Source organism: Megalops cyprinoides, chromosome 16 (genome assembly GCF_013368585.1).
Source record: "Megalops cyprinoides isolate fMegCyp1 chromosome 16, fMegCyp1.pri, whole genome shotgun sequence".
NCBI classification, from domain to species: Eukaryota; Metazoa; Chordata; class Actinopteri; order Elopiformes; family Megalopidae; genus Megalops; species Megalops cyprinoides.
In genome coordinates, this window is record NC_050598.1 from 11,820,478 (window position 1) to 11,837,745 (window position 17,268).

Below are 17,268 nucleotides of genomic sequence, written 5' to 3' on the forward strand. Positions count from 1 at the left end.
ATGTAGGAAGCCAGCCAGGAGCAGCCACACCATATAAAAAATACATGTTACAATACGTGACAAAAAGTGTGTGTGTGTGTGTGTGTGTGTGTGTGTGTGTGTGTTTTCAGACCTTCACAAATCCTAAACATCAACAGTAAGCGACTCTGCTCTTTTTTCATGGCATGGTAATAACGTTTCTTTTGATTAACCACTGATAATGCACGGTGAAGAGTTAAAAAGGGAGGCGCCAGGAAATTGTGAAAGAATTGATTGTAACTCCCAGTTCAAGCAGACGTCAGAACGGGGTTTATCCACACTGATATGCAGAGTCGTGCTGGGCGCGAAGGGACAGAGCGCTGATGGACTGACACGAGGTGCGTGCGTCCAGGGAGCGACACGCGAAGTAGCAGGGTGGAGAAGAAAATGAGACACGCGTGGGTTTAAATCAGTTGTTTTCTCTTCGGATGGGTGTAACTCTAACCAACGTGCTCTAGCTGTCCTGGCATACAGAAGACACCAGGAGCTTCTGCGCCCACAACCTGGAAAGAGCAGGTAAAACGGGCAGAGCAAACGGAATGGAACCGCCGTTTTACTTCTTGCATAGACGTCAGTCGTCTGAGGGAGACGGGGGTGAATACTGTGTTGCATTTCATTTCAGTTCGTTTTGTATTGTACTTACATAGTCATATTCTTTTTGTCTTAATCGACACATGCAACAGCACGAACTCTTTAAAATACGTTCACCTTCAACCCACAATGTGAGACGTACACTGCGGATTGTGTTGAGAGCTGCATGTAGAAGCTCAGTATTTTATGCTATGCACCAGGGCACCAAAATATGTGTTTAGTAAATGGAGGTAGTTGCATAATGATATGTTTTTACCAGTGGCTGCACGACCGCGTGCAATTTTACTACATTAAAGGAGACTCTGGAGTTACCTGTATTGTAGTGTGATCGCGGTGACATGTAGCTTAATTTCTTTTGCTTTAACAGACAGAAACCCCACTGGCGTTCCTCACACTTACCTGTCACTTAACGCTGCCATAAACGCTTTCGATTACAACCTTCTGAAAACGAGACTGAGCCATGAATCTGTACGGTATTAAAACCTTGTGGAATCGTTTGATATACGTTTCCAGCCAGTTTTACGTCGCTTGTCATTTATGTTCATTGTCACTGTGTCAATACCAGTACGTAGATCAAACGGGCACAGCAGGACACCTGCCAGCTCTGGTAGGCATGCATTTGAGTTGAATGGCCTTTATTACCGTCACGCGTCAGGAGAACCACTGCGGATTATGTTTCCTGTACCGGACTCTGGACTTGAGGTTAGAGGTCTATGCTCCTCACAGCTTGTCGCTCGCCTAAATGAAGTTTCACATTGCAATTGGTTCAGTAACATATTCCAACATATGGGTTACATTTTAAAAATGTAATATTACACGCCCTGTACATTTGATTAGGTACATTATTCAGGAGTCCGGTGGAGTACACTGGTGGTGTAGCTGTGTATGATTGGGTCTCTTATCCCCATTGTGTAGTGCAATAGATGGTATTTAGTTATAAACTGCTGAACGTGTTTATCCAATAGTCTACCAGTTTATCCAATAACTCAAGCACATCTCCGGAGTAGCTCACTGAACTACCAATACACATCCTCTGTGGGTCCCAAGACACTTTGGGGTGGAAAGAAAATAGCTGTTCCTTTCTTAGGTATAATATGGCCTGGTGAGGTTGTAGTGAAGAACTGTTAGAATTCAGAAAGTGTTCAGAACAGTGGTATCTTAAGAAAATTCCAGTTCAAGTCCAATGGAGAAGAGACACCATTTACCATTGGGTTGTGTGGGCATTAGACCCCAACTTGAAGGTATATATAGTCTAATCCACCAAGAATTACTTGAAGGAGACCCTCTGGGCAAAATGCTGTAGTGTCAACTGTTGTCACCAGCACAGAAAGAACTGGGTGATTTCCATAAATGTGTCCTGTTTTAGACTGAGCACAGTGCGACATCCGAGTAAATGGACATCCAATGACGTTCCCATAGCTGGGACCTGGAAGCTGGGAGGTGTACAGTGTTGAATCATTGTCGTTTTGTCTTTTCCTACGTGTCCTCCTTTCCGCGGTCTTCTGTCGCTTATATGGGTGCTCTGAGCTCCTTGATGTTCCCTCTCACCATTCCACTTTAATAATAGTAAACGTTTCCAGTTCTTTGACAGGCAGGATGATGCTCAGGGAAGCAGATGAATACATTTCACATCAGAAAAATAGCTATGGGGGGTTGGGGTCTCTCTGGCTCGTCATGAAGAGGAGATTTAGTGGCTGCTGTTTGTGAAAGTAGTCTCAGACAAAGGAAGCCGGTGCTAGACTCGGTCCTGTAGTAATGTCTTTAAAGGTTACAGAGATTAGTATCTAATGTAATGGTGGAAACAACAGTGTTGCACTCCTGATTATGAGTAATATTTATGGACCATTTCAGAAAATGCCAAGGTCATTCGATAATAATGTAATGGTGGTTGGGAAGAATATTGGCTACTTTATTTATTTATTTATTTAATCAGAACAGTATTTATGAACCAGTGCCCTGGCTGAATTTCAAGTGCTATGGGCTGAACCAGTTCTGGGTAATCAGGGAAATGTATGCAAAGTACAAAGTATAGAAAACGATGTAAAGATGGAAAAATGTACTACCCATATTATCAGCATGCGTCAAGGCCCCCAGAGTTCAACTTAGTTCATTGGTAGCGAAACCAATGAACCTGTCCTGTGGCAAGAGCGCACTTCAACTCAACTACTTCAGTCCAGCAACTGATAAGGCTCCAGGTCACATTTGTACTCCTGTTCTCAAGGAACACAATCCAGCAGGCTTTCCAGCTCATTGAAGTCATTGAAGTGATTTATTATACCCATGTGGGGTTAAGTGCCTGGATTAAACCAAAGACATTGGACACTGAGTAGCCCTGATGTAAGGAATGAGCTGATTCAGAGATGCGTCCGCAGGTGGCGAGACCTCACACTGCCAGGAATGCGCTGGCCTCTGATCCTTGTGTTGTTCGAGGAGCACAGTGTGGCAGTGGGGGTCTCCTCTGATGTGTGAAACTGATATGTAACCCCCCTAGGTAGCTCTGGTAAGTCTGCTTGAACAGCTGAGATGAATTATGAGAGATCCCACCATGTTTGAATATTGTGCTGAATATTTTTTTTGTTTAAAAAAAGTTGCTTGGATGTAATGAATATGGATCTTATCCTTGTCCTCCTTCTCCTCCTTTCTGTTGAGCAGTTTTAGACCCTGAGGATGCAGACTCCATAGGAATCGGTTTGGAGGAGGTGAGACCAGAGGAGAGAGGGGTGGGCACACCTCAGATATTGGACTGCACCCGTGTTTTTAATGTGCTCAGGGCACCATCTCCTCACTGAGTGTGATTGCGTGCGGAAATTGAGAAGAGCTCGGGGGTGAACCCAGCACCCTGCTCCTGTCTCCAAACAGCCCTGTCCCCTGACAGCCTGGAGCTCGGAGTGAGAAATATGGGATAGAGCCGTGTCTCCACCCAGCGCAAGAATAGAAGGTCACCCGCAGGGCCTGTCTGCCTCCCTTGGACAGCCGAGCAGTACGCTGGGATCGCGGTGATGTTGGCGCAACGTTGCTGAGACGTTGCCCCCGGGCTTCCTGAAGAGGCCGCAGAGCCCCGGCGCGGAGGTCAAGGGCGAGGGGGGACCATGGTGATGTCACAGGGCACGTACACCTTCCTGACCTGCTTCGCGGGCTTCTGGCTGGTGTGGGCCCTGGTGGTCATGCTCTGCTGCTTCTGCAGCTTCCTGCAGCGCCGGCTGAAGCGGCGCAGGGAGGGGCGCCTGCGAGAGCGCAGCCTGCGCGTCCTGGAGATGCCCCCACCCAGGGAGCTGCCCCAGAACCCGGCCCCGCCCCCGGCCCCACCCCCGGTCCCGCCCTCCATCCCACAGGGCAGCTGGATCGGGAATCAAGGTATCACTACCTGTCTGCTCATTCACTTTATGCGTCACCACACAGATGGTGATATAACTGTTCCTCTCCACACCAACATTATAATGTGCTGTCATTTAATCATTATTTTACATCTGTAAATCTTACAGCCACATGAGTCTAACTGCCACAGTCTTGAGGATAGTGGGTAGAGATCCCTGTGAAATGCTAATAACATTTCTGTTCAGAAGGGGTGGCAGGGCAGTGTTTTTAGTTTTATTTTTTTCTCTTTTTCTCCTATTTTTGCACGAATATATTGGTAGGTAAATTATTGCCCCCATTGGCTTAGATCAGCAAAGCACATTACAATTAGTTATGACTGAAGTTCTAAATCAGACCCAGACATGCAAAAACAGCTGTCAAATGAAATGAAATACCATTGAGTATAAATTAACATTGGCAATGAAATTATAAGGCAAGAATATTAAGCAGGGAGCACAAAGTTACTTTCTCTCCAGAGCTGGCACTGGGTTCCCTGTTCATCATACAAAAATAATCAGTGTGAATGGCAAAGCAATAGTTTCACTCTTGCCATCAGTGCGGTCAGAAAATGCAGGCAGTATGAAGATTGCCTTTTTCCTCCTGATTGCTTTAGCATGGTGGTGTAAGAAGGGAACTGGGAGGTGGCTGTGTTTTTTAAGGCACGGGTTATGGATATCCTCGCTGCAGCAGGCCTTTGAACCTGACGTAATGGGGATTTGAGCGCTAAAAAAATTGAGCAGAAGAGAGGTCAGTCGCGCAGTGCAATCATTCGCATCATTAATCCCTTTACACTTTACATGGGGTGTTTTATATAGAGGTATGTCATTCATAATGCCTCATGTGCGGTGTTTCTTCTAAGAGTAGAAGTAAAGTCTACAAATTTGCTGTTGAATTTGGTCCATACACAATGTACATAGGTTTCAACTGTTCAAATAAGCTATTCTGACTGACAATGTGCTTTTCTCACTGATAAATCTGAATCACACAAAGGAAAAAGAATGACATCTTGGTAGCTGAGTACCTTTATTTGAGACTGAGTGTATAGCTGCCATTTTATTTTAACTAAGACCAACTCATTCATTCACACTGGTTAGAATATGAATGAAATGACATCTGGTTTAAGTAAGCACTACAGGCATGAAAGCTGCAATAGCCCATGGCAGCTGACTGATCACATACAGTATGTAGTACTGATATGTGTAAGTTAGCTAAAGATTCTCCCTTTACCATTGTTAAAACTGTAATCAGGAAAATACATCGGTGACAATGTCTTATAGATGACCATGTCTCTAACCTCAGTGTTATGTAGTAATCATCACCATCATCATCATCACCATCATCATTATCATCATCATCATCATCATCTGTTAACATACTACTTAAACTCTACCTCCCCTCTGGGGCTGGAGGTGGGGGTGATGCTGCAGCAATGAAAGAACAAACACGATACAAAAAGCATTGGGCTGTGAGGATAAGCTGTATGCCTTTGTGGGACCATGTGTGATGGTGTGTTCAGTTTTGGTCGCCATACTCTAAAGATATATACAGTGCAGAAGCTCTGGTTAACGTGGAAAGAAGGGCAATTATTTCCAGGTGTTTTTAAAAGAGATGGATTGGATGGATGGATGAAGAGACATTCATCGTAGTGGCAGTGAGGGGAGCTTTATGGGGGTTTAGACTGAAGAAATTACTGTTTTAAAATGGAGTAATAATGTGGACCATGCAGACTGTCTCTGTTCAGCTACTTCAATTCTCAGGGTGAAAATCAGTTCAGAGAAAATTACATGTTTGTACTGGAAAATACTACTTCACACAGAGTTGGTGCGTGGGATAACTTGTCAGCATTTGTAAGGGAGTCTGGAAACCTTCAAGACCAAACTGAGCAAACTTATGTTTCTAAGGTGACTGAAAAAACAGCTTTTTTTTTAGCTGGCGTAGTACAGAGTGTGTTTTGCGGTAATCAATTTAAAAGTGCAGAGGTTTAGACGGGAAAGGCAGAGGGAGCTGATCAGATGGCAACAGCATGGGTGGCCTGTGGGCAGGGGGGTGCCAGCGGATGGCAGCGGGGCACAGAAACGCGTGCCAGCGTGGAGTGGCAGCTGGACAGACTGAAAGGGAGGAGAGGGAGGCAGAGAGGGAGAAAGGGCTGCGGAGAGAGGAGGGAGAGGAGTCCGTGCGCTGGAACCAGTCCATCACCTCACAGCTGTTGACGTGCTGTTCTGTCCACGGAGGTTGCCTTTGAGAGGAGCCTGTGGACCACAGGACACACGGCGTCATATAATCCTCTCCCACTGAGTCTAACCCCCCCCCTCCCCCAATCCACATCCCCTCTTGGGATTGGTTAAGCAGCTGCAGCTCTCACCTCCCCCAGTCCTCCCCCCAGTCCCCCCCATGACCTCAGATGATTTTTTCCGTGGTGGAGATCACTGGGTATAATCCGTGTGTCTCCCTCAAGGCAAGAACTGTTTGATGTAGAATTTAGATTCGTTCAATCCAATCCATGAATTTTGTCTGCGCACTGGATCAATTCTCAAGTACAATAACACAAGGTGAAAATAAAGAGAGAGGTTAGTTTTTGCCACAGGTTCTCATCACTGGTAATAGGACCGGTAATAGAGTGGAAATGAGAAAAATCAATCACAAACCAGTTTAATTAAACTGCTAGTGTGTGAAACATTTGTTTCTGGAGGGGGTGCAGTTGAACCTCTATTCCAACTGTCCTTTGCCATAAAATAAAACAAAATCAAGAACAAAAGCAACATGCATAGCTTAAATATAGCATAAATATATAAATATATAGAAAATATATAGAAACCCTTCCAAGTGTTTGACCTTTGAAAGAAATTCCACCTCCGTATTTTTCCTGCTGTGAGTTTTCCTTGGGTTTTAGATGCCGGCTATAGCTGCAGAAAGCTCAGAGAGGAGTAGTGAGTAGTGCTCATCCTCTGAAAAGACTCCACACGCTGGGGTCCATGTGCAGTTTGGAGGAGGGATTCGGAACTGTAAGGTTAAGGGGGTACGTGTTCTCCCCAGGTCAGTGGCACTCCTCAGCTGTGGCCTTATCTTCACAGTTGCCCCTTTGTGCTGCCTGCTTTCCACAGCCGCTCAGGGCAATAACCACACCACTGTCAAAGAACGTCGCCTTTGTCCGACTTAAACTTTAGCCCACCCTCCTTATCTGGAGTAGTAATTCCCCTGTCTGATAATCCTGTAAGAACAGGAAACCTGACCTTGTTTTTTGCGTGCGGTATGTGTAATGTCAGTCCGAAGCGGCGATCGGTGCCTGCCTCGGACGACAATATGCCGATTGTTTTCTGTTTCTACTGCACACTTGTAGGGTTTTCTGTCTTCGCATGTTTGTAATGTCATCATTAGTAGGTCATGTGTGCAATCAAGGTCACCAATATGCAACTTTTGTTTATGCTATGTAAAGGATTTACATACCTGGACTTCAAGTAGTGAAAAATCCAGTGCTCCGATCACGTCTTATGCCTTTGGTTGTTGATACTGCACCCATTCTATTCATCAGAATTCATATTATGATAAGCATGTGGTTCACCCACCTCTCTGATTCCCTTGTGCATTCTTATCGCCCTGAGAGAACTCAAGAAGCTTATTTGGAATGAAGGACGTCGCCATGGTGACAGATCTCTGAGAACCTAATGTCTGTATCCTCAGAGGGTGACGTTTTTGGTAAGCCTCCATGCTACGAGGACGCGGTGCTGATGGAGGACCCCCCGCCGCCCTACAGCGAGGTCCTGGCGGACCCCCGGGGAGGGACGTACGGCGACCTCGCGGGCAGGACGCCCCGAGAGCCGCCCAGCACGGAGACGAGCAAGACCGCCCCAGATGCAGTCTCCGAGGAGGCGGAGCAGGACTACCCCTCCCTCATCCACCTTCCCGCCAGCGGCCGCTGGGACTCGCTGGGCCGGCTGCTCTCCACCATGGAGTTGAACTGCAACAACCTTCCCCCTCCAGACCCCGCCACGCCTGCCCTCGCGGCCGGGACCATGCCCGCCGAGCTGAGACTGGGGCGGCCGTTGCTGGAGCGGACCTGTCCACTGCCCACAGCCTTCCCCGTGTTTGGGAGAAGCACAGCTGTGTGACGCCCCCCCCCCACACACACACACACACACACACATGCAGGTTCAGAGGGAACTGTCATCACCTCCGTTTCTCTCTCTGTGAGCAGAGAGTGGGGAAAATCTCCACCTCAGAACTGAGGCTGATAGCGTTTAGTGGAAAGGCAGGGGGCAGGTTAAGGGGGAGGTTTTGGCATCAGGCCCCTCCCATTCACAGACACACAGTTAGTGCAGAGGACATTCATCACAAAGCCTTCCAGAGACTTCCACCCGAATGTATTGATTTACCTGCAAAAACAAAATAAGAATGACTTCCTCTCTGCTTAGCATTCAACCGGGAATTATACTTATTTATCCTTCGTCATACTCATTTATCAAATTCTCTTCTTTACTGTATTCATAGAAACAATGGAACAGTGTACCAAATGATATCCCCTCTTTCTCCAGTGTTTTTTGGTTTGATGAAAATGTATGCAAAGATATTTTAAAGTATTAGTAAAAATGGAAATTAGATGGTACAGCTCCACAGGGAGGATTGCAGTCCAGACCTCTCATGGACCAAATGTTTGAATCACAGAGAAGCTTTTAGCGCTGCAGGTTAATGTAATATTAAACCCAGGTGGGGCCTGTGCAGCGAGCTGCTTATGCATCTGCAGAGTAACTTACCGCTGTGCAGAATCGCGAGCTGCCCGGTAACAGCAGTCTGTATCTCCCAGGGGGCCGGCACCAGCTGGGCCTAAGCACCCCTGAAGGAGCTTTTATTTCATTAGCCCAATCTGGTGCAAACATCAAGCCCCCTCTCAGGGAAGCTGGGCGAATGCATTCGGGATGCAGGCTGTCATTAGAGCAGCAGCCCACGTAAAACAACACAGGCGCGTGCTAATTGGTTCCTCCATTAAGAAACACTGGACAGAGGAGGGATACGGGATAGTGATTATACTGACCCCCGATGTTCAGACCGCTTTGCAGAATTAACAAGCTGTCTTGAGCCGACCCTGAAATAGGCACACTCATGAGGGTTTCCTTTAATATGATACATCTGACGTTCTAAAACGCAGACATTATAAAACCCAGATGACGGTTGAAACTCCAGTCCTTTTGCATTTTATGGAATGGTCGTCTCTCTGTATTGCTTCATCATCTGAATGCATCCCAAGGCTTGTTTTATTAATACCCAGCTGTTTTGACATGACTGAGTTCATGCATTACAATGTTTTCCCCAATTCCTCTCCTAATTCCTTAAATTCACATCTTCCTTTTTCACATATAGGCAAATGAATCATAACCAAATAAGTTATCATAACAAGGCACCAGGTGTTGAAAAGTATACAAATCCCATGTTCAAACTGTGAATTACCGAACAATATTGTTGGTATATGTTATGGTCAGTGACAGATATAACCCGTGTAAACTAAAGGTAAGCTTTGCTAGAGGTCACATTGCATAACCACACTTTTTCTGTTTGAATACGAATACTTTTCATTGTATTCAAGTACTTCTCATTTTTTAGATAAACTGTAAATCCAGAATCACTATTATACAGTAATAGTGTGAAACTGTTATCTATGAAAACAGGAGCAGCAGAAAAAAAATACATATTGTTCTGACAGTGAAATTTCCTCAGCAAAAGATCAAGGACATCAGATGAGCTTGAGGCTGCTAATACAGGCAGCCCTGTCCTTTACACTTCAGAGCACAAGTATAATTCTGAAAATGGCATGAGACAATGGCATGACATATGAGACACAAAGAGTTGGACTTTTCTCTCCCTGTCTTCAAGAGATTTTTGACTTTTTATTCAAATAATGTCTGTGACTCCTGCAACTGATTCTCTTGAACATTATACAATGGTTGAATTAACTGAGACCAAGACATACTGAGATTTAAAATGGCTTTATTGATACATGAATGTGAAAAAAGACAAAAAAAAACAAAATGGTGCCTGACGACATCACCCCTTTCCTGTATTGACACGTACTGTGCGAGGTGGCATTCAGTTTGTGTGTGTGTGTGTGTGTGTGTGTGTGTGTTGGAGGGGCTCTGTCTAATCTGTATGGACCTCTGTTAGACACATTTAAGCAGGCACTGCTTTATCTGTGTGTTACACATTGTAAGTTCACTAGTCACCAACCTTGAAAATGGATGAAGAAAATGTAACTGTTGCTTAAATATGTCACCCAAAGTACAACGCACCATTGTGTTAGATTGAACGCCCTCCCTAGTTTTTTCTGCTGAAGATAGCTCTTTTAGCATAGGTTTTACTGCCAAACAGAGCTGTAAAGAGAACACATTCTCATGAGCAGTCACGAGTTATCTTAGTGCTGACCTGATAACCTTGCTCAGTGGGTGAGACTTACCTTCTTTCCCGCTGTTCCAGATACTTCCCAGGTTTTTTAGCTGTATAGCTTAGATACTAAGAATTCATTTCTCTAGAGTTTTGACTGATGGCCTTTCCCGCCTCTGTTGAGTCAGAGCTTGTTTTGTAAGAGAGTGCACTGTGGATGAGGACACCACCTGCAGTCGGGGAAGAGCTGTACTGGTCCCTCGTGCTAGTGGCTCTGGGATTTTGTGGAGGCAGATCGTGTCTTCAGTTGCACTGCGTTGTCACATATTCGGCTCGTGCTAGGATCGCAATCTCTGCAGCACGATGCAGACCTGACAGACAGGGCAGTGTCTTCCTTCGGCTCTGCATTAACTGGCTGGATCTATGAACTGACTCACAAAACCCTCTATATTTGTCCACGACTGTGACTGCCCACCTGTCTGCAGATCTGTATTTAATGGACAGACCCTTTTGTTTGAACAGAATGCGTGACCGAGGCTGACTAATCTAAGATCTCGGTTGATGGAGCAGTTTGAGGGTTACCTTTTCTCAGGAAGGCACCCCTCTCAGGGAAGAGTAATTTTCACTTTTGTAGCCCTAAAAACTGTTTTGTGCTTATAGAAGAAAAACCTTTGTAGATAGCACTGCAGTGGCTGGCAGCTGAGTTGGTTGAGCCAGTTCCTTCCCCAGCTAAGCTGTTTTGTAGCATACTGTGTGGAAGAAAAGCAGACAATCACTGGGGGATGAAAGGGACATGGAAGAAAGGAAGTGAATGTTTTCCCCCCTTTTAAGATTAATCCTTTAATTAATTAATCAAACATTAGAAAATATAGGGCTCCTGAGTGGCTCAGCGGTTGAGGCGCTGAGCTCTGTGTATGGGGATTGATCCCAGCTGTTACATTACATCACTTTATTGGCATTCAGCAGATGCTCTTATCCAGAGCGACTCACATCAATTACAGGTTTTTACAATGTTATCCATTTATGCAGCTGGATATTTACTGAGGCAATTGTGGGTTAAGTACCTTGCCCAAGAGTATAGCAGCAGTGCCCCCGTGGGGAATCGAACCAGCAGCTTTTTGGTTACGAGTCCTGCTCCTTTAACACTGTGCTACACTGCCGCCCCATGGCTGTGTCAGCAGCCATCAGTGGCCGGGACCCCACTGCAGCTAAGCAGGGATAGGGGTGTGTGTGTGTGTGTCAGCAGGGGCTGCTTGTCTTACAGTTACCAGGTACTTGAGAGTGGCTGTTCTCCAATGAGTTCCCACCCCACTGCTCCACAGCTCCAGTGTGCTGTGTGACCTGCAGTGTGAAATATTAAATGTATTTTTCTCGCCTCTGTGCTCCGGCATGGACAAGCCTAGTATAAATTTGGCAACTGCAAAATAGGAGTGCATAAATGGGGGAAGCATAAAACAAATTCTAGTGTCCTAATTGCACATTCCAAGTCTTTTCCTCCTGCATCACGTAAGTTTTGGGATGCCTTATTTTTTTTATTTGAATTTTGGTAAAGGTGAGGCCTTTGGAAGGTGGATGTTTTGTCAGCGATTTAAACATGCTTCATCCTGTTTGTATTTTTGTGATGATTTCTGATGGAACCCAGACAATCTGCATATTTTGTGTGAGTGTGTGTGTGTGTGTGTGTGTGTTTTTCATTTTCTCCAGACTTGTGGGCCATACACTGGGACGGATCGCATTGTTTGTTTTCGGTTCCACCTCATTCAGAGCACTTACATAACCACCGAGGACGGAGGCAGACCTCATCGGCGGGGTGAATCCAGTCCACAAGTTTGTACGGGTTGCTAGGCAACGCTTTGACAGCTCTCTCTCTCTCTCTCTCTCTGTCTCTCACGTCGGTCTACCTGGAGGAGATGGAGTCGGCTCTCGGGATCAAGGCACAGCTCTTAATGTGAAATCCCAGCCCCCAATATTGTAAAGAGGCACTGTGATTATGTTGTGAGACAATGCCTGTGGCAGGTGTTGGGTACATCTGAGCTGAGAACACGTTACCCGGGCTGGTTGTGTCTGTCAGCGCAGATGCAGGCAGGCTTGGTACCGTGCTGGTGTAAACGTTTCGTGCATGCGCCTAGGACATGCTGCTGGGTGACAGCATGTGGGATACTAGAGCCGCAGCTTCACAGCGTCTTTGATTTGGTGCTTCTTGTTATAATCCCATCTGCATGGCTGCTGTGAACTGGAGTTCAAACTGCACTTGTTCAATAAACAGATGAAAATGCTTGGAGTTTTTTTTTTTTTTTACATTTATTCACTTAGCAGACGCTTTTATCCAAAGCGACTTACATAGGCTACAGTTCTTTACAATGTTATCCATTTATACAGCTGGATATTTACTGAGGCAACTGTGGGTTAAGTACCTTGCCCAAGGGTACAGCATCAGTGTCCCAGCGGGGATCAAACCGGCAACCTTTCGGTTACGAGTCCTGCTCCTTAACCACTATGCTACACTGCCGCCCGTTTTTCGCCGTGAATACTATGGTCTTGTCCTGTACCATTCTTGTCCTTCTCTCACCAGTGTTTCCCAAGATTCCATGTATCATATTTGTACCCGTGTGACATCTGCAGGTTTCAGGGCTGTCAGCAGTGGGGCTCTGATCCACCCAGACTGATGACTGACAGGGCCACCAGGACCACCCTGCTTAGTGCTGCCATGTAGCAACCCTGCTTATGGGTGTTACTCAGTTTAACCAGCAAAGCAGGTGTTGATTTAAATGAGAAATCGAGCTGCTGTTTTTAAATAAAATTTTAGTGTAATATAAAAGTGTTTACAACTGTAGTTCAAAGTTAAGTTAAGCCTTGTGCTGAGAGTGAATTCCCCAGTGCAAAAGGCAGTGGTGCAGACATACATCCATTTGAAATAGAGGTGCGAAAAATAAAATGTAGAGTAGTCTGTATTCCGCACACATGCACCGTTTCATCCTCCCAGAAACACCTTATATTCATCAATAAACACTTAAGTGCTTGTTTTAATTCATGTTTTGGCTTGCTTCTCATTCGGACCATTCATAGTTTTCCCAAGAGCAGCGCCCCCCAGTGGTGATGGGAGGTGAAAGTTAGAAAGCCGGTGGTAAGAACGAGGCACCCAACATGGCGATTGGAAGAATCCTTTATTAACGTACACCAGCTCTTAGCATGTCACAAAACCTTGTGCTTGTTTTTTCAGAAACCGTGTGAGAACAGGACGGAAAACAGAGACGTAAGAGATAGAAAAAGAAAGAGTTAAAAAGGAAAGCGCTAATCTTGCTTTGGAAGGTGGGGGGAGGGGGGGCCTTGCACTGTGAGAGAAGAGAAACTAAATACCATGGAGTTTAAATGTGAGAGGGAAGAACACTCTGGAATGATGTCAGGTCACAGGTTAATGTTAAAGACGCTCATTGGATAAGAGAGCTCGATGACCCCGCCCCACAGAAGCTACGCCCTCCCACACATCTCACAACATCAAAATCTCCAGCAATCCTACACCACGTTATGTAGATGTTAAATACAGGCCACAATTAGAAATTACATCATCAATATGACTATTACTACTAAAAATATCATATTTATTCACATGACAATACATTAGGGATTGTTTTATTGCTTGATCAGCCCCATACCATCTGTCTTAAAAAACGTTAAAGTGCCTTTAGTTAGAGACAAACCCACCCCCACCCACACACCTTGTATTTCAGTGCGCAGATGAAACACTGACATGAATTGTTTATGGACTGAATGTCTCTAAAAGAAGAAAACTTGGCAAAGTGCTCTTTCTGTTTTTGTTTGGTGCAATACTGATAAAACAGAGGGAAAAATCATCCATATCAAGGTGGAATCGAGGGATTTTTTTTTTTTTTGCATTTCAACACGTGGAATATGGTTGGGGAATGTATCCTGTTCAATATGGAAATTATACTAAGCTGATTCACAGCTCCTTGTAAAGTGAAATGCAGTGATTTCTGGAGAAATATTATATGCCAGGGGAGATGAACATAATTTTTCAACTTTAACCGCCTGGTAAAAATATAGCTCTTTTTAATTTAAGAAGAAAATACATATATATTACACAGAGTCTTTGTCAAAGTCTGTCTCCCAAAATTTAGAAATCACCTGATGCCTTTTGCACAAAACATTTAGACATGTACCCACTTTCAAATAGTCTTTCTATTCATGAAAGATTAGAGATCATGCTGCCCAGACTCATCTTACTCCCAGAAAATACACAACACACACACACACATGTATGCATACCCTAAAACACACCCTCTCCATCTCAAACACCATTTCTTATCAAACACAAATACATCCTCTCTCACGCATACACACGTGTACTCTCCTACTCACTCGCACACACACAGTTTATCACGGAGCAACAGTGGAGTCTAATCCCTCAGTTTGAACTCAGCTGGATCACATATTCCTCATTGACTTGCTATGCTGAAGACTAAATTAGGGTGCGGGATGGGGGGAGGAGGGGTACTTGTCCTGTCGCCTTTAGATGGACAGATGAAAGCTTTGTAAGCAGCTACGGAACGTGTGCCAGGTTGTGTTCGACATGCCGGGTTCTGTTAGACATGCCAGGTTCTGTAAGTCGCAGGGAGGGGGTTCTGTGCAGCTGCTGGGAGCAGGAACTGCTCTGTGACACATAGCAGCACACGCGCTGTAAGACCATATACTGTGTGCACTGTGCCGTACTCAGCATTGGAAACAAAAGCCTAAAGGAGCTAAACTGGCATCTTTAACACTAACCTGAATATACTTCACCTTTTTTTATTGTACAGAGTTTTATTTTTTGTATGCAAGACATTATTACATTATTACAATATGCCTTTGTAGAAGGATGTCCCGCCTTGCCTTCATCACTCCGCCGCACCGTACTCATCCTCTTCTGTCACCGGGTCTGCATCCCAGCAGGTGATGTCGATCTCTGGGGGAGACAGCACACACAGATAGAGACAGTTACTGAGTAATGTTCAGGGAGCAATCTTTTAGCTGCAAGGAATATAAACTGTGGTTTTCAAGGAAGGTGGAGATACATAGACCTTCAACCAATCATGCACCAGTATTCCCACAGGGCTTATTGGTTATTCCAGACAGGGATACCCTTGCGGTTTGACGATTGTGTTAAATGTGTTTTAAAGCAGTATGTTGCTACACTGCTACAAATGCCCTATGCACAGGCTGCTTAATGCCCAGTTTAAGGAAGATGCGGTTCGGCTCTAGCAGGCAGGTTGCTTGTGTGTGTTACCTGGAGGTTTGTTGTACAACACTGGCATTGGGGTGTCTTTTGAAGAGCACTCTTCTGATTGGGCGAACTCCTCCTCCTGTGATTGGCTGAAGTATCCTTCACTTGCCTAGTCACACATGTGGAAATGCACGTGTTAGTATTCACACACCAACGCGCTACATGTTCATGAGGGGATATTCAGCATAAAGACCACAAGGTTAAAAGTCACTGAGAGAGATATTTGTCTCTCTTATGTTTAAGGAAAATGAGCTGCAACATATATGCTTGGTGCGTACTGAGAGCAGTCTTTTTTCTGTATCATGCGGATATTATATTGCTTTGACTGCCATCTAGTGACAGAGGAAGTGAAGCATCATTTCAGGTAATCTTACTGAAAAGGTTGAACTGTTACTCTACATGACTCTGATCTAAGAGAAGGCTACTTGTCATCGATCATAGATATACAGACACACACAGACGGTTTGTGGATACTGCAGATGTGAAGTCATAGGGGCCTTATTCTCATGTTCTGTGCTCTGTTACAGTAACTGACCTGGGTCCCTTCTTTAAGCAGTGAGTCTCCATTGGTCAGGAGCAGCTGTCCATCATCCAGGTCTTGGCTGTCGGACCCCGAGGCCCGCTGCAGGGCATGCTGGTAGCTGAGGGTCATCTGGTGGGGTCCGGCCACATCCACCAGGCTGGAGGGGTCATCCTCGTCCCCCAGACCCTCACAGAAGGAGGCGGGACCCTCTGGGAATTCGTCAAAGCTGAGGAGGGGCTGGGGGCGGGACTGAGGCTGGGGCTGGGCCTGGGTGTCATCTGACGTCTCCCACATGTCCAGCAGGCTGTCCGTCTCTGGAGGGGTGGGTTGGAAATCCGAGACGGCGTGGTCCTCGGCGACTCTGGCCTGCGGGGCCACACTCTGAACGGGCTTGGCGGGGGCCGACTGTAGGGGTGTGCCCTGTTCCAGATCAGAGGCTGCGGGGACACCAGAGGGAATCAGTCACCATGACAACAGCAACACCGCCACGCTACCCATTGTGCAGGTGCCCAGCGCTGGACCACAGGGTTAATTAGGCACTGACAGCATCACTTAGGGTGGATAATGAGCTGCTATTCTGATCCCAGCGATTTTTCTCTGCGAAGGTGGAAGAGATTTCTCTTACTAAACAGTAACAGCTCATCAGCAATGAAATACTGCGGCTGACAAAGGTGTGATTACACCCCAGTCTTTCCCACTGCGGAGGTGAGATTGCACTCTGTTGGGTTGCAAAGGTGGGATTTCAGTGCGCTCTGTTTTCGGTGCCAATATCACAGTACTGAGTGCAAGAGAGCAGTGTCTGATAGAGAGCTCTGGAGCCCCTGCTCCCCTGACCCCTTACCCTGTTCATCCCGCCCGGTTTCCTCGCTTTCCTCCAGGATGGGTGTGGTGACAATTTTGGGGATGGACGCCAACGGGGTGGCCCCCCTGCTGCACTCCAGGTGCCTTTCGATATCAATGTCTAGAACAAAAACAGCAGGGGACATTCACAATGCACACACACACATTGCTGTAAGGCCTCCTATAGCAGGCAGGCAAACACTAAACCTTCCTTTCTACTGGAAGGCCCTGCTTTTCCACAGCACATCATGAGCATGTCTGCTGCACTTCTGTGGCACAGCCAGAAGGGGGCGATCTT

The 17,268-nt window shown here is 45.9% G+C and overlaps 2 protein-coding genes across 2 annotated transcripts in view; one reads left to right on the forward strand and one right to left on the reverse strand.

Moving 5' to 3' along the window:
- The first annotated feature begins 267 nt into the window (after window positions 1-267).
- LOC118791347 (proline-rich protein 7-like) lies at window positions 268-10,039 on the forward strand. The gene is made up of 3 exons (XM_036548668.1): window positions 268-534; window positions 3,262-3,963; window positions 7,642-10,039. The coding sequence occupies exons 2-3, from the start codon at window positions 3,699-3,701 to the stop codon at window positions 8,067-8,069; spliced, it is 693 nt and encodes a 230-aa protein (XP_036404561.1). The 5' UTR covers window positions 268-534; window positions 3,262-3,698; the 3' UTR covers window positions 8,070-10,039.
- Window positions 10,040-13,481: 3,442 nt separating this feature from the next.
- LOC118791448 (drebrin-like) overlaps window positions 13,482-17,268 on the reverse strand; it is a 49,453-nt gene continuing 45,666 nt past the window's right edge. Inside the window, exons 12-15 of the mRNA XM_036548808.1 lie at window positions 16,972-17,091; window positions 16,143-16,567; window positions 15,611-15,716; window positions 13,482-15,289 (exon numbers count right to left, since the gene is read on the reverse strand). Coding sequence (XP_036404701.1) covers window positions 15,222-15,289; window positions 15,611-15,716; window positions 16,143-16,567; window positions 16,972-17,091 — 719 coding nt within the window. The 3' untranslated portion in view covers window positions 13,482-15,221. The remainder of the gene's footprint in view (window positions 15,290-15,610; window positions 15,717-16,142; window positions 16,568-16,971; window positions 17,092-17,268) is intronic.